The following is a 25,025-nucleotide window of genomic DNA, read 5'->3' as shown; positions in this document are numbered from 1 at the left end:
ACCAAATTTACAATTAAAAAATCTCAGATAGCTCAGGTGTTGAGCTAATAGGGCCTTTTCCTTACTATTTATATATAGTTAATGCCTTAAGTGCCTTCTTTTGTAGTTTTAAGATAGTACCTAAGTTGCATTTAAAGGTTTTTTTTTGTTTTCCTCCATTTTCCTTTATATTCTAAATTTATTAACAACTTATTTCTAAACATGTAAATAAAATATCTCAGCTGATCAGACATAAATTTAGTCTAAACTCTGTAAATAAAACAATAAACTAGCTCTAAGCTAATATAATATTATGGAAATAAAGCAATGAAAAAAAAAAAAAAAAAAAAATTATGCCAATTTACCTACACATTCAAATATAGTACACTCTGAAGCTGCATCAATAAAGGCGCTGCTCACACCTGCTGTCATGTCAGAAGCATCCAGTGGAATGAAATAAAATTTGTGTATTAATTGTCAAGTCGAAAACTTGTATGATTATGAGTATTGAAACCTAAAGAAACACATAATCTGCCTGAATCAGCTCTTAAAACTTGGACAGCCATCGGATTTGTAATATAAAGAATGAAATTAGTACATATAATGATGCGGATTAATGGGAAATGCATGATACTTAGTAGTAACTCTTTAGTTTTACAAATTCAAGCCTTAGATAGTAAGATTTAATCCATTATATGCAAAAGTAAAAGTGGTCAAGAGATAGCATGATCAATAACTGCTTAGAAAACGGGTTAGAGTATAAAAATTAGCAAAAACCTTTATATTTTCCGATTCGTGAATCTATACAGAACATGTGATTAGCCGCCCAGCTCATTTTATTTAGTCTACTAGTTTTAAGACAAATAACAGTGTCAAAGTTGCTTGATTTTCATACAAATTCAAACGCGCGCCCACCATTTTCTGAAATAATGACGTCACGCTGTCAAATCAGCTGTTCGCTTTGCATAACCTACTATCACTCAATCGTGGTGTGCGCTTACTATGAGAACTTAATTGTTTGATAACTTTGTTGGTGGACATATGATCTTCATGAAACTTTCAGGTTGTAATTATAACAATAATATGCATGCACTTGCTAAAGCACAAGTCTCTAGTATTTGAAATATGCCTTTTACAAATGGGATGGTGAGGGGGTGAAAATGGGGGAATAACAAAAACCGAGAACCACGCTTCTTTCTGCCTGTTACATCCATTTCAACAAAACCATTATACCCTGATTTCCCATTGAAAATGGGTTCAGGGTATAAAAATTGTAATTCTTTCCGAGCTGGATTAGATCGAACTTAAAAATAATTACACAAGTATTATTTATATAAAAGCTTTTTTATTACTCATAAGCTTAATGTCAATTTTAATAATTTAAATTAATTTTTATTTTATTTAATTTTTTGACTTATTGCAATATGATACTTTGTATTCATAACTTAGAGAATAAATCATACTGTAATTTTGTTTATGTTTTCAAAACTCGATTTAGGTGCAACTACGAAATGTTTGGCTACAGGCCACTTTGGGATTCGTATTACTAATTATAGAGACTAATTAGTTACACTTAATTACACTTATATCAGCCTCAGGATATTTGAATATGGTTGCGTGATACTTGTCTCCAATGGATGATTGTTTAACTATAACAAGGAAATATGTGGATTTCAATTATAAATCAAATATTCCTAAATTATATTTAACGGAAAGGTAGAATTTACCTTTACAATGGTATTTTGAATAAGATTTCTAACTTAAAGTTTTCGCGGTAGTTTTTAAAGGGCAACGTCGTGTAGTTCAGGTGTCGTTGGCATAATTTTAACTGTAATACATGCATCAGAACGTTTGATATGAAATGATTTTTTGTAGTATGCAAATTTTTTGTCATTTACCAGCTTATATGCCGTCCCATTCAGGGTTATATGTCCGATGTGCTACAGACAGATGTTCCACTGTCCTATCATATGCTTGCAAATCGGTGCATAGTTCGTGGTTCGTCATGTCTTCAATATCGAATATTTCGGTAACTTGTAGTTTGTTGATATTGATATCTGTATAATAATACGAATATAGCGAGTCGCAGTGCGTAGACATCTCAAGAACATGCCCAACTTCTCTGCCTATTGGGGTTGTCACACTATGAAAAAGTGACGTTGAGTACAATAGCTTAATTTAAAGAGTTGCTATTTAATTACCCTTCATCGACCAGAATTGAAACCTGTGGCCCACAAATATGGTTGGAATGCAATAGGCCAGTCGCATCGAAATGAGGCTGATCGTAAAGCTGTGTGGCAATTTAAGTACATTAATATTTGTATTTTAAAAACCATAGGTTGTTCATAATTAATTACTTACCGTAAATTTGTTAAGAAAACGAACTGTCATAGTATTGTTTAGCTGATCAATAAACTCTTCTACTATGTGACACATTCGTTTAGTCAATTTTGGCGTGAGAGTGGTAAGTCTGAAAAAAAAAGAATCGTTCACTCAAAATTAGTAAGCGTCAATCACATAGAAACACGATCTAACGCACTTTGAAACTGTAGCCAGGAAAAAATCCATCGGTACGGTAGCTGGCAGTGAAAGCAATTTCATGCTCCGATGCTTGAAAATCCAATTGGCCAAGCCTTTGTTCGCCTGCTCTATGTAGTCTTGTATAACCACCATTACTGTTTCTGGCAAGTTGGAACTCAATGCATCCTGCAAAATATGTTTGAAAACAGTGGCATTGCTAAATATGTATATCAAATGCATACCGTTCTATGTTTTTTGCATTCACGGCACTCTGACTCAGTCTCTAGGGATGATGCAACAGTCTCAGATACTACATATGTGGACTGAACGGCTACACAACGTCTGCAGTTAATCAAGTTGTTACGATGCAGAAATTGCAGTGCATCATCAAATCCCTGCTGACAAAATTTTGACAGGAACTCGGCTCTCGGCGGAAACAAAATACGTACAAAGCGGTTGATGTTTTGTCGTGATATTTCGATACTTGTATTGGCCCAGTTTAGATGGAATAATTGGGAGCTCTGGTCCCGTGGACAAATATCGCTCTCGCCGCAAAAAGGGCTTACAGTGATTGTGTTTTCATCTAGTATTGGCAAATTATCTGAAAATGCACCATCCATATAGCGCACGCCACGAAATCGCGGCGGCAAAATTCCGGAAAAGCCAGGAATAAAGCAGGCACAAAGTAGAGCGTCCAACACTTCTTTGCGTGAATTGAAATCAGATATGATCACGTTCTTTCCATCGTAAACGCGAGTTAAAGAGATGTGCAGGCGCCCGCTGACGCGCTTGTGTGCGTCATCGGGGAGATGTTTCTGGAGTCCTTCTAGCAAACAAGTTTGTATGTTAAATGACGGACTAAATGGTCCAAGCGAATGACGTCGAGCCTCGTTTACCACACGAAAAAAGTCTGATGTCATGCTGCCTTTAAAGAGACGTAAAAACAATCAAATTATTGAAATATTGTTAAATTTATATCAATCATATTCTGTAAGTTATATATACATATAAATGGTCTATGAAATGTTGCCGAATGGGAAGGGCCCCCACCTGCTAGTCATAAAGTTCTTTCAGTCCGACTTTGGGCTCCAACACATATACCCGATAGGACATTATAAAAGCCGAGGAATAAACGATAGTGTCAGGCGTTACCGACTGCATAATACAGAAAACTGGAAGACACAAGTTATTATTGACTTCGCCGCTCCATATCGGTACATAAAATATTTAAAAATTTAAATTTTTATTCTCTTCGTTCAATAGAGGCACATTTCTTTGTATTCGTTCTCCAAGAACAGCAGGGCGGACATTGTACAAAACAATATACCCATTTAACTTTTTGAAAGAGTATAATCAACTTACATGTCAGAACATGTGTATGTAAGTATGAACTCCACAGCTGTTGAAAATCAGGCTATAATGGTTTTGTCAAAAGTATGTAACAGGCAGAAGGAGGTGTAGCAGACCCCACAAAGTATGCATATTCTTGATCAGGGTGACGAGCTGAGTCGATCTAGCTCTGTCCGTCTGTCCGTTCGTCTGTCCGTATGTTTGAACGCTTCTATCTCAGAAGATACAAGAGCTAGAGACTTGAATTTTTTTCTAGGTCCGTGTATATCACGCGCATATTCAGTTATTCTCTAAATATCGATAAGAACTCCCGATATATTATCATCGATTAACAACCTTATCGAAAGCTAGTTATTTAATTATATCTATCCAAATTTTGAATGTAGACTTTTATGTATTTTATATAATTTCGGTTTTTGTTTTAATTTATCCCCCACCCCTATATCCACCCCCTCACCATCACCTTTGTAAAAGGCGTATTTCAAATACTAGAGACTTGTGCTGTGGCATATACAAGCACTTTAATGTTATATTAACGAACTCTCATGAGCATAGTTAATCAACAGAAAAAGTTATTAAACAATTAAATTTCCATAGTGAGGCCACACTGCTCCCAATGCGTGTTTATGCTTGCATCCATATATTTTTCCATGAGTGAGTGAGTGTGTTTCTTGTGTAAGCAAAAAGACTCGAAGAATTACTGTGAAATATCAATTCTTCGAAGGGTTCAGGAGATCTCGTTACCTGTTATTCTAGATTTTAAGTCAGCTGACAATGGGGCTCGTCTATATGTTTATGTTTTGATATTTTGATGGTATGATGTACCGTCCCCACACGTAGAGCTTAACAATTTTCGCACACAAATAACAAACAAGCGTTAGATAGTAATTTAATGCAGAAAGAAGTAATGTCTATTAAATATATTCTTTAATTAAAATAAAGCAAAGGTATACGGAAAGATAAATATACCTATCTGTCATGCATGCATCACATATTTTGATCGCATCTAAAGTATACTAGAAAACAAGTAAGAAAGCTCTAATCGAGACTGCTCGACTACGAGATCCACTGAACCCTTCGAGCAACTGATATTACAATAATTATTCGCATATGCACTCATACACGCATACACACAGACATACGTACGCACGCATTGGCTGCAGTGGTTGCTTACTATGGGAACTTAATTGTTTAATAACTTTTCTTGTGGATGAACTATCTTCTTCAGATTATGAATATAACATATGTAGATATGCATGTATTTGCCAAAGCACAAGTCCCTAGTATTTGAAGTACGTCTTTTACAAATATGTGGGTGAGGGAGTAGATATAGGGGTGGGGGGTAAATTTTAACAAAAATCTAAATTGTATAAAATGCATATAAGCAAACATTTTAAATTTGGAGACTCTAGCTTTAATGATGTAGGAGATATAATTTTAAAACTTATTTTCGATAAGGTTTTTATCGATAAAAAAATAACGGGATGAGTTATCAATTTTTATACCCTGAACCCATTTTCAATGGGAAATCAGGGTACAATGGTTTTGTTGAAATGTATCACTAACCAGAGAACACATAGACTAGACATGTAGAACAAACTTTTTCAACACCGAAAAAATGCGCTGAAGAGACCGGCCAACTTCGTATTTCGTCGGCTCGGTCTTCTGAGGCTCGAGCAATGAAAATAAGGCACAACAAAATCAGTGTGCTGCGACTGCTGCCACGAAATGTACGCATTACCAAATAAAGCACGGCTATGCGCTCTTTTTCCCTTACTCACTCTCTCCCTCTCTTGATGCTCTCTCTCTAGGGTCTCTCAAATAGCAGCAGCGCACAGAAATTGAAAATTGTTCGCGACGATCCCAGCTCTTTCCTCTTGAGTGAAGGGTATACCGAAGTCATAAAAGCGTTTGTCACGTTTGTTCTACATGTCTAGTCTATGTGTTTTCTGGTTAGTGAATGTATGTATGTAATCTGAAAGTTTCATGAAGATCGTGTGTCCACAAAAAAAGTTATTAAACAATTAAGTTCTCATAGTAAGCGCACACTGCGCCCATGCGTGTGTATGCTTGTGTGTGTATGTGTGTGTTAATGTTTGTGTATGCGTGCGTGTGTTTGTGTGTGTGTGTGTGTGTGTGTGTGTGTGTGTGTGTGTGTGTGTGTGTGTGTGTGTGTGTGTGTGCGTGTTTCTTGTGTAAGTAGAAAGACGCAAAAAATGATTGAAATAGCTATTGCTCCAAGGGTTCAGGGAATCTCGTAGTCGAGCAGTCTCGACTAGAGCTTTCATACTTATTGGTGTTAAGCTGTATATAGGGACATTTTAAAATCGACGACATTCTGAAATCGACGCGTTCAAACATACGGATAGACGGACGGACGGACAGACAGTCAGACGAACAGGGCCAAATCAACTCAGCTCGTCGCCCTGATCAAGAATATATATACTTTGTGGGGTCTGCCACGCGTCCTTCAGCCTGTTAAATACATTTCAACAAAACCATTATACCCATTATATACCATTATTAAATGGGTTCAGGGTATAAAAACATTATCTTTTTTTGCTCTACATGTTTAGATTTACACATATATTTTACATTTGGGTAACATAACAGACTTTCTAAAAACCTGACAGTCCTAGGACTACACTACGAATGCCAAATGCGCATAAAACGGGTATATGTATGTATGCATATCCTATATGAATGTTCCCTTTATTGCAAGGTGTTAATAAATATAATTCAATTATGAAACTCATTATATAGGGGTGGTTTTACAATAATAAAGGGTAAGAAAGGTAATTAGGGCTCCTACTGTACTGTACCATAGCTATAGTAGGAACTGTGCAAATTATATGTATATATGTACATATATTTTCTATTTGTATATGCAGTTGTACATATATCTAATTATTAGGAATACAATTTTAATTGTATAGTCGTGTGTGTAGTCAAGAGTCACAATGAAACGAGCTGATAAGCTGCTTTACGCTTTGCAAAAGACAGCTGCTAATATATGTATTTACTGTAAATAAAAATACATTTAACGTCTATGTGCCAGAGACCCACATACATATATACGAATGTATATGTATGTTTAGTTTTAATCTATTAGGAAACTCATTCACTTTGTTTTGCTGAATTGTTAAACTCGAACCAAACAGAATTGACGTCAATTGGGAACCGTCGTAAGACACACACTGACTAACATGTACATGTATGTATGAACATACATATATTCGAATATATATATTCATATATAAAATTGAACATCGGAAGATCCTATAAACAGTCTAATATGTATGTTTGATATATATACATACATATGTACATATATCCAATGACTGATATCAACTTTAACTTTCGATGGTTTATTACTCGTTTCAAAGTTCGAAAGTCATTAACCAAATTACTCATTAGTAACTGTTTAGAAAAGATGGGTAAAACCCATCTTTTCTAAAATGAGAGACGAACTTCTGCAATTAATCCGGTACAGGTGCATGAATGTATTCTACCTGGCTGTCCACCGAACTTTCTACAAGTATGTAGCAAAAAGATTCAGCAACAGGTAAAAGACTATACATATGTACGTTTAAGTAACAGTGTAAATATAATATACATATGAATGTAAGCCACGGCACAATTAAAGGGGTTTGATTAATGCTATATATATATATCGTTACACACCACTTTCAATTTAAGAGTATAATATATAACGGGACTACACGGATAAGGAAAATCGACCTTCGCCAAATCAAATATGTATATTGGTTGATATATAAATATACATACGTATACGTATATGTACATATGAATGAACGCCACAAAAGAATTTATTTTTAGGGCTCGTAACAGTTTACAAACATGTTTACATGTTAAAATACACGCATACATACATACATGCTTACGCACATTTGTGTGTATTTGCAGCTGGTCCGTTTGGCTTGTTGTTGGTATGCTTACGTTTCCGCAGCGACGAGCCCCCAAATGGGAGTGTTCACAGCTGGTACTGAATCGTTTCTGTATGTGCGCGTCTTTTATTTCATGATATATTATATACTAACTACAGATCGAAATACGTCTGCACAATGCGACATCTGAGCCCACCAATTTAGCGCTTAGTTTTATTATATATACATGGAGTGGTATTTATTTATATTTTAATAAACAAGTGTAAAAAGAAATACCTAGTGGCAAATCGCATAGCAGGCAGCATGCTGCAAGGGAGCCCGCCGAGGCTCCACCAATTTTTTCTAGAAGTAGATGCGGAGCGTATTTTTTGAAGGAGACAGCAACACCGACATGGTATATTCCAAGGAAACCGCATCCAGCAAAGGATAAATTCATGTTGTGCCTCTTTTTATCACTAGTTAATATATTTATTATTTCGTGTGTTTGATTAGACCGTTTCAATTTTCGCGCTTTCCAACTAGACTATTGGCACCAAAAATACACGTATTTATATATATCGTAACTGATTGGTAAACAAAAATACTTGATTTTGTATACTTAGTATTTATTAAACTTTTTTATTTTCACGTTGCTTATTATTTTACTTCCGATCACAATTTCCACGAACCGTTACTTACAGCTGCTTTAATAACAATGAACAGCAAAATTGGTTGTTGCTATATAAGACTTTGTCTACTCATATAAGAGGATATTTCAGCATTATTTAGCTCAAATCTGCAACTTAATATCGATAGTCATCAATAGTTTTCTGAATTTCCGCGCCGAAGACCTTAAAATAGAATCTTATATACTTTCTCAAAGGAAATGATGAACAGAATTCCAATTAATATTATCGAATTTTTTGTAATTCAATATTTTAATTAAATATACATGCCTAGTCTTACCATTCTACATTAATTATTTTTGTGAAACCATACCCACATCATCGATAACTTTAGGTCTAACGATTAGCACAGCGAATTTTCGGGTGCGGCGAATTTAGGCTTAGGTGCGACGAAGCTAGGTAGTTTTGTGCTGCACTTGCTAAAATATATGTACACATATATGTATTGTATATTTAAGAAAAAATGGAATTGTCAAGCAAATTACAAGCTAGCGGATGGTAAGTAATTCGAGCAGTATAACTGTGCATATTTGATGACATCAACATCTCCTCAGGCATTTCACCGAGAATGGAATAAAGTCATTGCAAAGCGTCGTCAGCGACGCCTACGACCCAAGCAAAATAATTGAAGTTGCACTAAATGTGAGTAAAACCGAACGAAAGCCGGCAACGGTAATTGCATACAGAGTACTAATCGCAACTATTATTTTATTATAGCGTGACATGCGTGACTTTGGTGGCGGCGCATTACCTATCAAAAAGGACGAAAGCTCTGTCGTGATTCCAGGACGCATTGTCCTGCAGGTGCAAAAAGTTCGCAACATAGCGGCTCCGAAAAGCAATGAAGAGTCGAAGGCTGCGCCCCGCCTTTTGCAAGTGGAACTTAGCGATGGGCAAACCGTATTGCAGGCCCTAGAATTGGAACCCGTGCCAGCGCTCAACCTAAACGTGGCGCCTGGCACAAAGATTTACTTTCACGCCGAGAAGCTTCAACTGCTGCAAGGCTTTCTGTTATTGCGAAGCAACGAGCTTAAAATTTTGGGTGGACGGGTGGATGCACTATACGAGAAATGGGATTTTGCCCGCACTATGCTGAAATATGCTCGAAGCGGACGTCCACTTACCGGGTCGTCTGCTCCACCGCCGTGGGTGACTTTTGGTAAGAGTATCGATGCGGATGCTGATCGCAATTTCAAAAGCCTTGCATCGGCTGCAGACAAGGACAAAGACAAGCCTAGCAAGGAAAACGACGACTTCAACAATATGCGAAGCGAAGCAATCGCCGTGGCAAGCAAAGCGGCTGTGAAGAAGGTCTTTGGAGGCGGGGGTCAAAATATTGTGGATCACAACATCAAGAAAATTCTGGAGAAAGGATACAGTAAGGAAGAGGCCAAGGCTGCTTTGCAAGCAACGCGCAACAATTTGGAGAGAGCTCTCTTCAATTTGAAGAGGCGCAAGGATGCGGCCGACAGTTCAAACGAAACGCAATTTCGTGGCGGACGCAATGGCAGGGAGAGTAGGCGTGGCGCCAGCCTCAAAGATGAAGCCGAAGCGGCAAAACCTGCAGCAAATGCCACACTTTTCGATTTTCTCACTACCAAGCTACGCACGGACCAGGCAAGCGTCGATATAAACAGGGAGAGCGTGAAATGTAGATCCAATGCCGACAAGGTGTTGGACCTGCAATACGAAAGTGATTATAAAGCAGCAGTAGCTGTGTCTTTGGCTGAGAGCAAATCTCAGAGTGTGGCCGAGCGCACGCGCTTTGAAAACAATGTTTCGAGCAGTTTTGCTGCCAATCGTGGCGGCCATTCTGACCGGCCTCAAAGGGGCGGCACACGGAGTCGGGCTGGCCGCGAAGAGCGTTCGTCTCGTGGCATTGGTAGCGGCAGCAGCTTCTACGATCGAGGTGGAGCTGCGGGTGGTAGCAGCGCGCGCAAGCCGGATGCCACTGCACGTGCAACTGAGCAACCGCATGCTAAAACCTCCAACCGTAATGGCCATGACTCAAATCCCGCGCCCAGCAAAGGCAACATTGAAACAAATAAGTCAGAGAGCTCTGCAAAGGAGCCAGGGATTAATCGTCGTGCCAACGAGCGCCAAAACAATCGCAATGGCAGCCTTCGCACTGAGAATGGAACTGCCGGCAGCAGCAGCAACAGCAACAACAGTCACAACAGGCGTCGTCCGCAAGGCAATAGTACATGTGCTGGAGCCGCAGGCGTTGCTCCTCCGCCTACCAAGACCAACAATCCTTTTACCAGTCATATCGATGAATATAATAATCGTGTGAATAAGGTCGTTACAGAGACAGCCAACATGAAGATAAGCAGCTCGAAGCGAGAACATAGACGCGGCGGCAGACAAAGTGCAGGTCAATCCACCCGACAGCCATCTGAGCCGCAAAGCAATTTACCTCAGGCCCGAAAATCAGTTGAGAAGAGTAATCCAACTCCGCGGCAGCAAAAACTTCAGCAGGAGAATACACGACAGCCATCGAATGCCAATTGCACTCAATTGCCAAATGGTTACACTTATGACCCCAGCAAGATAATGGGCTTTCAAACCAAGGAGGCAAATGACTTTGCCATGAGCCTTTTGAAGAGTCAAGGATTGAGTATTGCTTCTCCCCCAAATGCGCATACCCCGGCCCAGGGTCAGTCGGCTAAGCAGCAACCAAATAACATCTCTTCAGCTCAAGTAGAGCCAACTGCTTGTCTTGCGCTGTCCAAACCACAGCCAACAGCAGCTGTTGCCCTTGCAATGCCATCGCCGCCTAAAAGCTTTGATCTGGTTGCACCATTAGATCCGTGGCAGTGGAAGAGTGGCGATTTATGCATGGCCAAGTATTGGGACGATGGCCGCGTAAGTACATAGCAGCATCTACAATGCTCAACATGAAAAACTCATAAATAAATTGTCTTCTGTTTTCAGTACTACGAAGCTGAAATCACAGCTGTCTCGGAAAATACCTGCGTGGTGTTCTTCACCGGCTATGGCAACTATGAAGAAGTATTGAAATCTGATATTCTGCCCATCTCGGACGCTCAGAACAGACCCTTAACAAACCTGTCCCAGACGCAGCAGCTCCAATCGCGCCATCGGGCCGATCGTCAGACTGTCCAACAGGTGTATGTCCCACCTCACAAAAGGGAATATTAAGGATATTGCAGAGACCGCCGCCTGTCTAAACTTCTTCATTCACAACTAAATTAAATGTATCGAAAGAAAATTTATAAACATTTTCTACATTTGTATTCATGTGAAACATTCAGAGTTCATTATATACATTTTGGAACATTTTCCGTGTAAAGCGAGCTCAATTACATATTCAAAGTTGAATTGCCTCATTAAAAATTTACAGTCAAATATAGATATGCGTAGAATAATATTGACAGTCGAAGGTCGTTTAACGAATCAAAAAAATTAAATTTATTCGGATAAATGATTTATTAAATAGTCTTAGAGAAATCTGTTTATTATATCTATATTTTTTATTTGCTTTGCAACTAGGACTACATTATCTCATCAATCGTACCGTAGTCATCCGTTCCGAGGCTTATTTAGAGGAGCAAATATCACAAGGATAAGGACAAGGCCTGAGCAAAAACTCATTTAGCCAAACTTTTCAAGAAATGTTAAAATTTGTAGGTGGAGGCTTCCATTGGGTTGATTGAGCTTCGACCTAAGTCCGAATCGAGAGATTACCAAAAAAGCTGTAATAATTGAACAGGAAATTGAAATAACAAAACTTGTTTACATAATTGTTGTTCTTTTTTTTTTTTTTTTTTTTTGAAAAGAGTATGTTTAAAAATAAATTGGCTTTTCAATTTTTGCGGGTGACGAATATTGAATATGGAATTGATCTATATTAGATTTTTCTAGCTAGAGTGGTATGTATTATTTATATTAGACATTATTTTCACTATCACAGTTGATTTCATTTGCAGCAGACTCTTATATATATGTATATATGATTATTTTAAATGTACTTATAGTTGTTTTCGATTCGAATTTTATATTCCTTTGAGAAATTACCGAAAATGTATTTCTGTAATATATCTATAGTATTTAGTATATACTAAGTTTTCATATTTTCAAAGGTAGAGCTAATAATTTAAAAAAAAAATACGGCCACACCTACAAGCACGTGTTAAAAAGTAAAAGAAACTGAAATCTGCTACGATTTTGTATATTTTAGTAAAATGGTTAAAGTAAAACTGGAACACGCTGAAGAAACGGATGTTTCTATTAAGGTCGGCGAAAATACGACTATTAAGGAAGAAGAGACCTATGACGATAAATTGCTTTTTATAAATGCTATAGCGAAACCAATGGCAAGCAAAAAGCTGGCCAAAAAATGTTATAAATTGGTTAAGAAAGCCATGAAGCATAAAACCTATTTGCGAAACGGATTGAAGGATGTCCAAACGCGTTTGAGGAAAGGTGAAACAGGGTAAGGCACCACAGATTCTATCTGCCAGAATTGCTAATAAACAAAAACTCATAGGATTTGCATTTTCGCTGGGGATGTGACGCCTGTTGATATTATGTGCCATCTGCCGGCGGTTTGTGAGGAGAAAGGTATTCCCTATACTTATACTCCTAGTCGTGCTGACCTCGGCGCTGCCATGGGCGTTAAGAGGGGTACTGTGGCTCTGCTTGTGCGACAAAATGATGAATACAAAGATCTATACGATGAAGTTAAAGAAGAATTGTCTAACCTAAATATTCCCGTTTGAACTCGTAAAACTAATTCATATTTCTTTAAGCATTTTATTAATAAGTCATTAAATCTAGAGTAAAATTTTAAAAATCCATTGGAACTTGGATAAAGGATAAATGAAAACAGATCTGGTGATAGTCATATAGACTATCTATGTATTTGTTTTCGTATACATATGTATATCATTATTGTAATTTGTGAAATATACATGAACATTTTATGAATTATTGCGTGTTATTTATGAAAAAGAGCGGGACATTTTGAGAATTTATTATACATCGAAATAGTGACCACTTTACAAAATGCAATTGAAACTTAGATGTTTTACCAATTATAGGGTATGAGCAAATTAGTAAATTCATATTACATCTTCAAAACTAGATAATTTATAATAAAAACAAAAATTTCCTATATGTCAATTGATTTGACCTTTAAATATCGCTTTTAAGTAGACAAATACAAATCGAATCACCTACAATGAAATCTAGCTGCAAGCTTCCCAATTCGGTAGGTCGAAGCTGGGGTATATTAAAGTATAATCTGAGTTTTAATTATTCTATATTATCTGCATAGACGTGGTTCGTCCGTATCGTTTCGGTTGCTGGATTTAAAATCAGCAATTGATATTAATACTTAAGATAGCCAAGAGCTATAAATTCCGGCGATGTGCAATCAAACATATAAGTCCAAAAATATTAATGCACGCGTCCAGAGGTAGGTTCCACCCGACGACATCAGAAATGTACATATGTATTTGCAATTAAAGGAACGAAACAATTTGGATGCTGTTTTGGTGTCCCTTAGGGATTTTTTTAAATTTTCTTTATGTATATATATATATATATATATATATATATATATATATTTTTTTTTTTTTGTTTTTTTTTTTTTTTTTTTTCGTATTACTATAAATTGTGTTATACAGTTTTTCAATGTGTAGTTTGTATGTGGCTCGTGTTTTAAATAATTAACTTTTGTGCTTAATAAAATGTGTTTAGATGACCTGGCATTAATATAACTATATTTGTATATTTCATTTTTACTGTTATTTAATATGAAAGGTATGTATATATATATATGTATATATATATATATATATAAATTTTTTTTAAATTTTATATTATATAAGTTAATTACATTCATACGCCCATGCAGGCCAAATACAAGTAGATACAAATATTACCAAAAATCGACCAGACAGACATTTTATGAATAATTAAATCAATTAATTTCCAATATGAATTGGATTTACCGGGTGTGGGTATATACTTATCCATTTCTTGCATCCGAGTAATCAGAGAAGTTGTTTATACGTAAGTGATGTAGAGGTGTGTATGTACATACAATAAGTGTCCCATACATATAGTAGCCAGTATATATTAAAAATACAATAATAAAGCATTATATTTGTACGTAATAAGTACGTAAATAAATTAAAGATTTGAATAAAGATAGATAATAATGTATTTGAGTACACGATAAATATTCAGTTTCTAAATTTTCGAATGGTCAACTGCTGTACAATACTCAAGATACAATATATATTTATATGTATTTATAACTCAAGCGCACTTAGGCCAAACTGAACATTATTCTCGTAGCATATGATCTACGGCTAATAGAATGATTATAAAATACAAACTTGTTTGAATTACCTTAAGAACTAGCTAATTGTTTTTTTTTTGTTTTTTTTTTTTTTTTTTGTTTTTTTTTTGTTTTTTTATATTTTTATATTTTAGTTTTTTAAGGGCTGGGTGCTCAGAGCGACCCTGCGACATACGAAATGACAGCGCCAAGGGCGTGCATAGGGCGGAACGGCCTGCTGCGGCATTTATAACTACTAACCATATGCATATAATATATAATAATTGTAATAATAATTAAATCTACATATTTAAATTAATTGCGATTAAAAAAGCAAACGGGAAAGCTAAAATTAACAAGCAATTCATGATCTGTTTTGAGTTTTTCTAATTTTTCCATTTTTTTTTTTTTTTTTTTTTTTTTTAAGACTAAAATCTTTAATATATGACGTTGATGCCACATGCAGCAGGCGGCAGCATTCAACGACGTCCATTACATGTGATCACTGAAAGTAGTTGTAGAAGCCAGATGTTGCCTGTCCCAATTCTCGTATGGCCGCAAATGGATCTTTTTCCATGTCACTCGCTGCTAGGGAGGATTTCGAAGCATGAAGGGACCGTGTTGAGTTCATTGTTGGCTGCTGATGTGCGGAAGCTGCTTGCGGCCCTTGACTTAGCACAGCCGCATACGTGGTTGCTGAGGAGTGCTGGTGGTTGACGGCGTCATTTGATGGTTGTTGAGCAGTCTGTGGAGGCACGCTGGAAAACAAGTCCAGGTCATGTCCGCTTTTGATTGTGTTGTAGTTATTATAGAGCAGACCGTGGCCATGATCGGACTTGTTCGAGTGCTCCGATGCCGTATTATTGGCTTGGAACAAGACCTCAATCAGGTTGGCACTCGTGTCCAAATTGGCGAAAACACTGGGCATATTGTTATAATTGTTGCCCCCATTGCCGGCCATTGCCTGGCGGCGGTAGAGCGGTACAGAGCTGCCATTATTATGAAGTCCGTTGCTGTTCTGTCCGCCATTATTATGACTATTAAAGTTGTTAAACGGCTTGTCGTTCAGCAAAGTGTTTCCTGCTAAAGAAAAATGAGTGTCATTCTCTTCGACATAAAGGAGGATAAGCCAGATGGAACTTACCATTGTTCATAAAGTTAGATACTCCAGCGTTGCTGTTAGAGCTTGGGTGGACACCTGCTCCCTGCATCGGTCCAGTCATGTGGTTGGAATACATAGCTAGCGGCTGCAACTGGCCAGCGTTTGGGCCATGTTTTCCCATAGTCAGAGGAGCTGGTTGTGTCTGCTGTTGACCCTGCATCATACTAAAGAGTCGACTCTGTTGTTGCTGCTGTTGTTGCTGCTGCTGCTGATGCTGTTGCTGCTGTAATTCTCCGCCATTCATCATGCCATTTGAGAGTGACATGGTCCCGCTACCCGCTGTCGATGTTGTTACGCCCACCATGCCAAGAACGTCACGCAAAATGGGCTGTGCGATGTCATTGGCCCCATTCATGATCGAATTAAACACAAGATCTATTTGTTGATTAAAGTTGTCCAGGGGTGGCGACGACTCCACTGGCTGCTGATTCAGGTTTTGACCCTGTCCAGGGTAAATTACCGGATACTGTGCCCGTTGCGGTTGCGGCCCCATAACAGAATGTGGATTAGATATCATCGGCGGTCCTGGTACTACCGGTGGCTGGGGCTTGTGTCCTTGCGGATGATGCTGTGGTTGGTGGCCCTGTTGCTGCAACGTGGTCATCACTTGGCGCAGCATATCGCCGAACTTGTTGGCTGCCTCTTGACCCGCTGACTCAAGTAGTTTGAGGTACCACTTATACTGTTCTTCTTTAGAGCTGAACGCCATTTCATAGATACTCATGTTGGGAGGCAGAAGCTCGTGCGCAGCAGGAAAGCGCAAGTTGCTTGGCGACGGCTGTTTGCCGGCCGTGTACATGTAGGGTGCAGGTGGGGGTTGCTGAGGTGGACCAGCGGACTTCTCGTAGTTGGCATAACCTGCTGCAGTGCCATTATGACGCAGATAGGGTGGTGGCCCATTTTCCATTGGGCTCATTGGCCCATTGGGAACGCTGCTTCCACGTTGAATTGGTATCGGTGGCTGCCCGTACAGATGGTGTTGTGGAGGAAGGGCCTGTTGAGATGGTGGTGCCTGGCCATGGTTGTAAAGCGTCTTTTTAGCCAAGTAGCCCAGTTCACTTGGATTCCTTAGCAGTTGCGCCGCAGAGGTTGCATTAGCTGCAGCCGGTGGCACACTGCCTCCTCGCAGAGCCTGTTAATGAAAATTATTCAAAATATGCTAAGCAATTTTTTACCACATAATGATAAGTAAACCTAGCGATAGTACTAACAAATCTTTAGGATCGCCCCTAATATCATCAATTTGAGTTATGAAACAAAAACATTTTAGACTTGCCCTTGGTATATTGAAGATCAGTATATAGTATAGTACATATTTCTCGATTAAAATTTAAACTTACTGGAGGGGGCAATGGTCCCGGGCCACGGCCTGGAGCATTCGACTGCTGAGGTGGCTGCTGCTTGTTGGGCGGTAAGACGCTCCAAGGATTGGTTTGCGGTGGTGGACCCCAGAGACTGGCATTGGGATTCTGCTGCTGCTGTTGAGGTTGTTGTGGGGCGACGGGTGGTCGCCAATGCTGCATAGCTGTATACTGACCATAAGGCGGGGGCGGAGGTCCTCCACTGCCTGGCTGAGACTGTCGCATATGTGGCGGCACGGGAGGCGGCCCGTTAGTTGGCGGGCCACGCATTCCCATATGACCACGTATATGTCCGGCAGGCCCCGGACCTGGTCCTGGTGACGGTCCGTTGGAAGATTTACCGCCAGCGGCCACTGCTGCTGCCATCATTGCAGCCATATGCGTGGAGTACATATGATTGGCAGCCATTGCTGCGGCCATTTGATTCATTTGATGCGCAGACGGCCCGGGGCCCATGCCAGCGTTTGCAGTATAATGAGGCGGCTGACTACCAGGTGGCACGTGTGCTGGGGTATTTAGGTACAGAGCTGCTTGTTCGCGTAAGTATGCCTCCGGTTGCAGAGCACGAGGAACGAATTCAGGAGCTAATGGATTGAGAACATAGCCGCGTTTCATTTCGACGCCATCTAGTTGGGATCGCAAGTTTGACCAAGTCAATCCAAACAGGGATTTGTGCTCATCGCATATTTCAATGAATCGTTCCCAGACTTTTCGACATCGTCCTATCGAACATAGAGCAATCGGATCGCCAACGACAGCTACCAACGATTGCGCTCGTGTAATCGCAGTATTTAACAGCTTTGAGTTGCTTAGAAAGCCATAATCGCTGTCAGCGTCACCTACGCTTGCTGCGGAAATGGCCGCACCCCCAGCACCTGGGCTGTTTCCTTGCGGCAAGCATGTTCGCCTTGTTCGCACTGTGGACAGAAACACAGCACGGAACTGTTTGCCCTGCACATTGAGAACGCGTTCCACAGAGATTCCGCCCATGCGACGTTTCCTCAGCTCGGAACGAATGCGAAAAACTTGATCCGCATACGGAGTCATAATTCCGATGCTAGTATCATTCAACTTGCCCCAAGCACTTGGCCAACGTTTGCGTAGCTCCGAGACACGTTCAACAACTTCGTAGACCTCAGCATTGTTATAGAATGCTGTAGAATTTTTATCTTGTACATCCTCTCCTCTCGTTGTAAAAAATGTGAGTGGGTAAAAGCGTTCATGACGCGGCTGCTTGCCAGATGCTACAAGCTTTTGCTCGTAAAATAACTCCGAGGTGAATTTTATAATGGCCTCATGAGCACGATAGTTCTCGCAAAGCAAAATCTTACAGGGAAAGTTCGAAGGATAGTGGTCATACAGTCGTTCAAGCAGTGAAATATGCAATTTGCGTTCCTTTGCAAACGCGGAGAAGAGCTCGGGACTCATCTGCATATGGTCTCCAGCCAGTACAATTCGAGTGGAATCGTTTGCCAGAGCCAGCGGCATAATCGCCTCACATTCCATCGCCTGCGCTGCTTCATCCAAAAATATATGGGTGAATAGGCCTTTGGGCAAACCGAGCGAAGCCAACTCCATGCTGATACTCAGGGTGACAACTATTATGCGATGTCGCATTATGTCTTCAACGCTAGGCCGTCGAAAGTTGCCAACGCCATCAGTTATGCAATATTTTTGTACTACACTGTTGACGGTCGCGGACCAACGCTTGTGGTAGTAAACTCGCAGTGGCGTCGCTTCCGTGAGACCCTCCTCAATCCACGGATGCAGGTACTCCTTAATATACAGGTCTGCCGCTGAGTTGGAATGCGTGCAGATGAGTATCTTGGCTTCTGGTTGGGCAAGGAGCTGTTTAATTGCCTGTGCCAGGGTATATGTCTTGCCCGTGCCGAACGGTCCAATAAGTAATATAGGTGGCAACTTAATGCTTAAAGCCGTTGTGATTGCGTTGACCGCCTCGCGCTGTTTCGCATTCAGCTTAGGCTCGCAGGCATCAGCCCATTGCTTCTTAGGTGTCCAGGGTATGGCTGGTTCTAGTTCAGTTGCGGGAAATATCAAACGAAAGTCGGTTATCTTGTCCACAGCATTGTGCCACTCGCAGTACGGCATGCGATTAAGCTGGAACTGTATGTCTACGTCCAGCTCTGTGTCTGCTTGCAGGCCCATTGCTTCGACGCATTTTGAAGACAGCTTCAGATATATTACATTCTTGCCCTTATCTTCAATAAGTGCTTCGTATACAGCGCGCTGCTCCGGTGTATCTGATTTAGCTGTTGTTTCCTCCGGCGCTGAAATATAAACGCTGCTGCAGTTCGATAAAATCAAGCGACCTGGTGAAGTGTCCTCTGAAATGTCCTTGCCTAGGCGCATCAATGCGAAAAGCTCACCGGCTAAAGAATATTTTGCCGTACTAGTCGCCATTCCCGCCGGCGTCAATATATAATTAGAGGCAACTGTCAGCCGGGTGCGCACGTTATACCGCGCGATTTGCTCATAGCGAGCGATTTCCTCAACGTAAAGCAACTCGTGTATACGTGAGCGGTAGTTGTTTTGCGTCAGTCGTTTCTCCACAATAGTTGACTGTGTTAACGTAAAGGTGGCAGCACGTGGACAGGGATATCTCTCTAAAAGCTCGCGCTCGTGCTGCAAGTCACTGAGATAAGCTTCCGTTTTCAAATGCGTTCCAATCGTGGTCTCAAAGCGAGTCAACTTGGTGTTAGAAACATCCCATCGAGTGGCAGAGCTGTTTATAATATCGCGCTTGATTTCCTCGATTTTTTCGGCATCGCTGACAGGTAACACATCAACGCAAAGATGACGTACCAGCAAAGGCTCCTGCCCGATGTCGAAACAGACCGACTGCCGAAATGTGCCGTAAATTTCGGTGTGAAATTCAACAGTAACTTCATGGGCGCTAACGAGTTTAGATGGTGTCGTGCTTTCTTGGCTCTCAGGTAATGTAGAAGACACCCACTCCTGATCAGACTTTAATTCTACATTGATCTCAGCATCGCCTGTGGATTGCCCCAGCTTGATGGACTTGATCGCAAAATGATTGCGATGCGCGTCCTGTAGCAGAGCAACTGCCTTCAGCGGCCGCAAAGTCTCTAGCTGGAACAGCCATTCGCGTTTAGAAGTCTTTGAGCTGATGCTGGTAACCAATTGCTGCTCGCATTTTGCTTCTATATCCGCAACTTTCTCGCACATGATGCGCTCCGGGGCGGTAGCTTGAATCCATCGTTCGAGCACTTGTTCCGTGTATGACTTTCCATATAGCTCTTTCTCACAAGCCTTTTGTACACGCATTCGCCGATACTCAAATCGTTCCTTCCACTCGTTCAGTTCGTCCAAGCCATGGGCCTCCACGCACTGAGCTCCGTAATGGCATGTTTGTGCTTCCGCGAATGTCTCGCAGAGACTATAAGTGTCTAACGTGTAACCCCGAGGTGGAGGACGCCACTTCCAGTCGCGACCTGCGAAATAAACATATTATTTTCAATAAGCAATGAAAGAACACAACGAAGGGCACTTACCCTCATCGCTCATTATCACTTTCTGGTGGCTTTCAGTCTGGCAATGTTGCCTCAACTCGTTTCGTGTTTGGAAGTTGATGGCACAATAACTGCACGTTATTGTTGATGTTGAGTGCGCTGCTTGATCCGAATCGGGTACAGCATCCACTGATGAATGCTTAACGCCAGTCAATTTAATTGCCGACAGCAGTTCAATATTCTTTGTGTTTAAGCTGGAATTGGACATGGTGCTGCTGCTACCGGTGCTGCTGCTGCTGCTGCTGAAGCTACCGCTGCCATTTTGTTGCTGTTGCTGCTGATGTTGCTGCTGCTCACGTTTCTTTAATCCTTTGTTACTAAGTAGCTTACTATACTTGTCTAGGGGCAGATTGTTTGTGGCCCAGTGATCGAGCTTGGTGTCCAGTATTGCCATCTCATCCTCAAGACGTGCATGCGGAATTTTCTGCGATTGCGTCTGTAATTTGTTCTGTCCGTTCATAATCATCTGTATGATTGATTTATACCGCTCAAGAGTCTTCGATATGTCCGAAAAGATTTGCTGGCCACTTAACTCATTTATCCACTTGCTCAGAAACTGTTCTGCATCCTGTAATAATTAATTAATGCCAAAGGGTGTTACTTAAATTCAAATTGATTTTTTCTCGAGGGACTCACCGAGTACTTGTGAAGCTTAAACAAGGCGTGCACCAGCCAACGACGCGCCCGCGAGACGCTTGCCAAGCACTCCGTCTGCTCTGAAAGCAGAGTCAGCACTTTGTACGCATCTTGCAGACAAGCTTCGTATCTGCCTAGCTCCAGGAGACACTCGCAGCGTCCAAGTAGGCAGGCGATTTGCTGATCCTTCTGCGCTCGTGTCGTTCCATTCGGCTGCCCTTGTGATTGCGACTGTGGCTGCGGGGTCGCACTGGACGAGAGTATTTGATCGTAAAGTGTCACAGCACGCGCCCAGCTTCGCCGTCGCACCATGTCATGCGCCTGCATCTCCTTTTCAGCAGCCATTGAGGGCAGCCTTGAATTGGCCAGACAACAAGTTCGCCCAAGTTAGATTAATGCTGTGAGCTGAAAAGAAGTCCTGCTGCCTTTCTTTCTAGCTCTCGCACAGTCCTCTTATTTGAATGTTTTCCCAGTATGGATGTATATGGGCACTTGCTTATGCTAACAATTTACACTTATACAACAGTCTCTGCTTACTGAAAAAGAACAAATAAAACAGGCGTAAGAACTTGTTCATTTTGTAATTAATATCTATATGAAATACATAGCGCATAGCAGCAAGTCCAATTAATGCAAATGTAGTTCGTGGTGAATCGTTCGAGTAGCTTTGCATATTTCATGCCATCTTGGTTGTCGAATGCATATATTAAAGGGAAGTTGGACTTATATGGCAACAGCTGTACCTATCGAATCCATTTGACTCTGTATCCATTTTACTTTTTGTTTTGAAATGTATTAGCACACACCATAAGTCGTATACATATGCAGGACTAGTATACATGCTGTTAAAATGTACACACTGCAAATTCATATCACATAAAGGAATTGTTTTTTAATTAAAATTTGTATTTGCATTATTGCCGTTTTTTTGTACTCCATACATGAAAACTGCAAAAGCCAACCGAGAACGGGTATTCCATGCGCATGTGACACGATTAAATTCCAACAATATTTTTACATAGTTCTTTAATTTGCAATTGCACTTGTTTTCGTAGAATATATTCACTTTTCGTGTTAATTTTCGCTTATATGTAGGTTCTGCAACAGTAGACGGTGCTCAACACAAAACGAAATGTCAAATTAGCAGTCTGTGCCTTTTGATACGGCCATACGCAATGATGTTGCCATATAAATGTACACATACATATGTATGTCCCAATACACACACAAATGTATATGTATAAATATATATATGCATATATACATAATATATATTTACATATATATATATATAGATATATACATATATAATTTAAATGGACATTTTATGCGAAAGTACACGCACGCATATAAATTCTCTTTGATTTTCGCAATATACTACAACATTTTCTGTAAACGAAAACATTTGTGCTTCTACTAACAGAAAATGCAAAGTCGCAGCAGCTGTCATTTGTCAAGCAAAGGTATTGGTATACATATTCGGGGACATTAGATTATTTCACAAGCACAATTGAGTTACCTTTGCACTAACTGTTAATAATGCTACACTAAAATCTACTTGAATTTTACATGGTTAAGCACAAACTATGATAGAAAATGCACATCTCACGTCGAAAAATGTTAAAAATAAGCTATGTATGTGCTAGTGTTGGATCGCTCATGACTGTGCTTTTATCAAATTTATCAACACTAAAACGTGGTGGTCGGCCGATATCAAATAAAAAGACTGACTATCCAAATGATATAATGCAGTTTATACGAAGTCTAAGGATGCTATGAGCTTATCTTAAATTATTTGTTCGGTAACGCACAAAATTGTCTTCAAATTTAAATCGCACTTATGTATGTATAATCACATTTTTGAACAGTTGACAATTTGAAATGAGTTAAAGTCTTCAAGCCCTTTGTAATTCTATTCTATGTATATACATATGTATATTTACGTATTTATATTATGTATATTTATTACATTTATATATTCAATATCTATTGTCTGTTTGATATTTAGTGTGTTTGCCTTTATGTATATTCTTCTTTGTATAGTCTGCAATTGTATCTGCTTTCGAGAGCATAAAATAATGTAATTGTTTATTATAAATGATATATTAGTTATAATTTAAAATTATTTTTTATAATATACATGTACATATATGAGTGTTGCAGCAAAAACAATAAATAACATTTTTCGTGATTGAATTTGATTGTTACATATATTATTTAATATTTAGACAAACATAAAAAGACGTACCATTTTGTTAATGAGGAAAAATATCAAATTAAACAAAAAATATGAAATACATTTAAACTCAAATCGAGCTATATGAACTTTTTAGCAAATTTGATTACATCGATAGCTAATTTCAATTCCCTGACACCACGAACTCCAAGGGATTCCAATTCCTCCAAAGTCATCTGAACCAGTACTGCCATGTCGATTTCTTGACGTCTGAACAAATCGAGTAGGTGATTGTTGCCTGTGCGATTCAGTAGCGAACTAACCCTGGGGCTGAGCTCAGGCTGGTTGACGGGTGAGCTGCGCTTGAAATGGCGTTTTGGTGGGGCCTGTTTAGCGATTGCATCCGTTAGATGAGAGGATCGGGTGACTTTCTTTGGCGTCGCAGAATCACCATGAATTACTGTGCCATGAGCACAAGGCGAAAAAACGGATCTAATGCGCATAAAATCCTGCGAGAAATGTTTTGGCGCCCATGAACCGATCAAGCGTCGTGCATGGCCAGATGCTTGATGTTGCACGCCTTGGTAGTTGGATCGAAGACCGCGGGAGTTGCAGTTCTGCGACCTGGGGGTAGGCGTTGGCGGTGATGGAATATTGTCAAAACTAAATGCCCGGGTTGTAAGTGGTGTTATAGGCGTTAGTGGAGATTTGGGATCTATTTATAAATTAGTATTCAAGTATTTTTATTTCATAAATTATTTCATGTTATTTACCTCTCCAGGCACGGTTATAGCGATCCATGGAAGCCTTTTAAATAATTTTCTCAAAACTCTCAGCGCAAGCAGCGAAACGTGCATTACAATCGGAACTGTAAATTACATGCATGAGCATGTACATATATACATACATGTGTGTATGTGAACACATGGATGTATTTACCATATTCATATTTACATACTTGCATATATGCGAAGTAGTGCAGTCTGGCAGCTTTTTTGATAGTTGGCAACGCTGCGTTATTTTTGAATATAAAGGTTGAATATAAATTGTGGACTGCACCCGTTCGAAATCAGGAGCCATAAATTAATTTTTATTGATATATGATGATATTATATGCGATCTATCAAAGTCGTCGTAAACTAAAACAAATATTTTCGATATTACATAAGGCAATATTTGTGGAGAGAGGAGCAGAAAGGAAATTTCAATATAAACTATTATTCATAATAAAACAAGTAAGAAAGCTATAGTCGAGGCTGCTCGACTACGAGATCCCCTGAACCCTTCGAGCAATAGCTATTTCAATCATTTTTCGCGTCTTTCTGCTTACGCACACACACGTACACACACGCATACACACACACGCACACACACTCATACACACACACACACTCATACACACACACA

The 25,025-nt window shown here is 39.7% G+C and overlaps 5 protein-coding genes across 16 annotated transcripts; 2 read left to right on the top strand and 3 right to left on the bottom strand.

Annotated features, from left to right (window-relative positions):
• Positions 1–1,332: 1,332 nt before the first annotated feature.
• bmm (brummer) lies at positions 1,333–8,469 on the bottom strand. Of its 6 annotated transcripts, XR_016269976.1 has the most exons (9): positions 8,034–8,146; positions 3,550–3,671; positions 2,742–3,424; positions 2,519–2,685; positions 2,341–2,449; positions 2,181–2,269; positions 1,878–2,122; positions 1,707–1,807; positions 1,333–1,628 (listed from the first exon to the last, which is right to left on the bottom strand). XR_016269976.1 is itself a non-coding variant. In XM_018005937.2 (7 exons), exons 1-6 carry the CDS (start codon positions 8,191–8,193, stop codon positions 1,882–1,884), a joined length of 1,449 nt encoding a protein of 482 aa, XP_017861426.1. In that variant the 5' UTR covers positions 8,194–8,469; the 3' UTR covers positions 1,657–1,807; positions 1,878–1,881. The 6 variants fall into 6 exon arrangements, 1 of the variants encoding a protein (XP_017861426.1); XR_016269974.1 differs by lacking the exons at positions 3,550–3,671; positions 8,034–8,146 and adding an exon at positions 7,759–7,989; XR_016269975.1 differs by lacking the exons at positions 3,550–3,671; positions 8,034–8,146 and adding an exon at positions 7,639–7,741.
• Positions 8,470–8,739: 270 nt separating this feature from the next.
• On the top strand, positions 8,740–11,813 carry Tdrd3 (Tudor domain containing 3). Its single transcript, XM_018005930.2, has 4 exons — positions 8,740–8,920; positions 8,977–9,064; positions 9,140–11,287; positions 11,357–11,813. The coding sequence occupies exons 1-4, from the start codon at positions 8,886–8,888 to the stop codon at positions 11,582–11,584; spliced, it is 2,499 nt and encodes an 832-aa protein (XP_017861419.1). The 5' UTR covers positions 8,740–8,885; the 3' UTR covers positions 11,585–11,813.
• A 723-nt stretch (positions 11,814–12,536) lies between these two features.
• NHP2 (NHP2 ribonucleoprotein) lies at positions 12,537–13,372 on the top strand. The gene is made up of 2 exons (XM_018005958.2): positions 12,537–12,878; positions 12,933–13,372. The coding sequence occupies exons 1-2, from the start codon at positions 12,628–12,630 to the stop codon at positions 13,162–13,164; spliced, it is 483 nt and encodes a 160-aa protein (XP_017861447.1). The 5' UTR covers positions 12,537–12,627; the 3' UTR covers positions 13,165–13,372.
• A 1,153-nt stretch (positions 13,373–14,525) lies between these two features.
• Helz (Helicase with zinc finger) lies at positions 14,526–23,129 on the bottom strand. Of its 7 annotated transcripts, XM_089468241.1 has the most exons (8): positions 22,962–23,128; positions 22,384–22,540; positions 22,186–22,301; positions 21,443–21,978; positions 20,789–21,374; positions 17,235–20,728; positions 15,877–17,026; positions 14,526–15,815 (listed from the first exon to the last, which is right to left on the bottom strand). In XM_089468241.1, the coding sequence occupies exons 4-8, from the start codon at positions 21,785–21,787 to the stop codon at positions 15,235–15,237; spliced, it is 6,156 nt and encodes a 2,051-aa protein (XP_089324367.1). In that variant the 5' UTR covers positions 21,788–21,978; positions 22,186–22,301; positions 22,384–22,540; positions 22,962–23,128; the 3' UTR covers positions 14,526–15,234. The 7 variants fall into 7 exon arrangements, with proteins under 7 accessions (XP_089324367.1, XP_089324369.1, XP_089324368.1 ...); XM_089468243.1 differs by lacking the exon at positions 22,186–22,301; XM_089468242.1 differs by lacking the exon at positions 22,384–22,540.
• Positions 23,130–23,492: 363 nt separating this feature from the next.
• On the bottom strand, positions 23,493–24,551 carry gnu (giant nuclei). Its single transcript, XM_018005953.2, has 2 exons — positions 24,392–24,551; positions 23,493–24,333 (listed from the first exon to the last, which is right to left on the bottom strand). The coding sequence occupies exons 1-2, from the start codon at positions 24,417–24,419 to the stop codon at positions 23,759–23,761; spliced, it is 603 nt and encodes a 200-aa protein (XP_017861442.1). The 5' UTR covers positions 24,420–24,551; the 3' UTR covers positions 23,493–23,758.
• Between the last annotated feature and the right edge of the window lie 474 nt (positions 24,552–25,025).

Source organism: Drosophila arizonae, chromosome 4 (genome assembly GCF_054131065.1).
Source record: "Drosophila arizonae isolate 15081-1271.41 chromosome 4, UAZ_ARI_1.0, whole genome shotgun sequence".
NCBI classification, from domain to species: Eukaryota; Metazoa; Arthropoda; class Insecta; order Diptera; family Drosophilidae; genus Drosophila; species Drosophila arizonae.
The sequence above is the reverse complement of the archived record's forward strand: the minus strand, read 5'-3'. Positions and strand labels throughout refer to the sequence as shown.

What these genes read in the sequence shown, in the direction of transcription:
- Helz (XM_089468241.1), bottom strand. Translation starts at nt 21,787, where the DNA reads ATGGCTGCTGAAAAGGAGATGCAGGCGCATGACATGGTGCGACGGCGA. An exon ending in AGTGATAATGAGCGATGAGG is followed by an intron (nt 20,729 to 20,788) that starts GTAAGTGCCCTT and finishes TTTATTTCGCAG; the next exon opens with GTCGCGACTGGAAGTGGCGT. An exon ending in CGGGACCATTGCCCCCTCCA is followed by an intron (nt 17,027 to 17,234) that starts GTAAGTTTAAAT and finishes TTTCATTAACAG; the next exon opens with GCTCTGCGAGGAGGCAGTGT.
- bmm (XM_018005937.2), bottom strand. Translation starts at nt 8,193, where the DNA reads ATGAATTTATCCTTTGCTGGATGCGGTTTCCTTGGAATATACCATGTC. An exon ending in TTCCTGGCTACAGTTTCAAA is followed by an intron (nt 2,450 to 2,518) that starts GTGCGTTAGATC and finishes TTTTTTTTTCAG; the next exon opens with ACTTACCACTCTCACGCCAA. An exon ending in TCAATTCTGGTCGATGAAGG is followed by an intron (nt 2,123 to 2,180) that starts GTAATTAAATAG and finishes ACTTTTTCATAG; the next exon opens with TGTGACAACCCCAATAGGCA.
- NHP2 (XM_018005958.2), top strand. Translation starts at nt 12,628, where the DNA reads ATGGTTAAAGTAAAACTGGAACACGCTGAAGAAACGGATGTTTCTATT. An exon ending in TTGAGGAAAGGTGAAACAGG is followed by an intron (nt 12,879 to 12,932) that starts GTAAGGCACCAC and finishes AAAAACTCATAG; the next exon opens with GATTTGCATTTTCGCTGGGG.
- Tdrd3 (XM_018005930.2), top strand. Translation starts at nt 8,886, where the DNA reads ATGGAATTGTCAAGCAAATTACAAGCTAGCGGATG. An exon ending in AAATTACAAGCTAGCGGATG is followed by an intron (nt 8,921 to 8,976) that starts GTAAGTAATTCG and finishes ACATCTCCTCAG; the next exon opens with GCATTTCACCGAGAATGGAA. An exon ending in AGTATTGGGACGATGGCCGC is followed by an intron (nt 11,288 to 11,356) that starts GTAAGTACATAG and finishes TTCTGTTTTCAG; the next exon opens with TACTACGAAGCTGAAATCAC.
- gnu (XM_018005953.2), bottom strand. Translation starts at nt 24,419, where the DNA reads ATGGATCGCTATAACCGTGCCTGGAGAG. An exon ending in CTATAACCGTGCCTGGAGAG is followed by an intron (nt 24,334 to 24,391) that starts GTAAATAACATG and finishes ATTTATAAATAG; the next exon opens with ATCCCAAATCTCCACTAACG.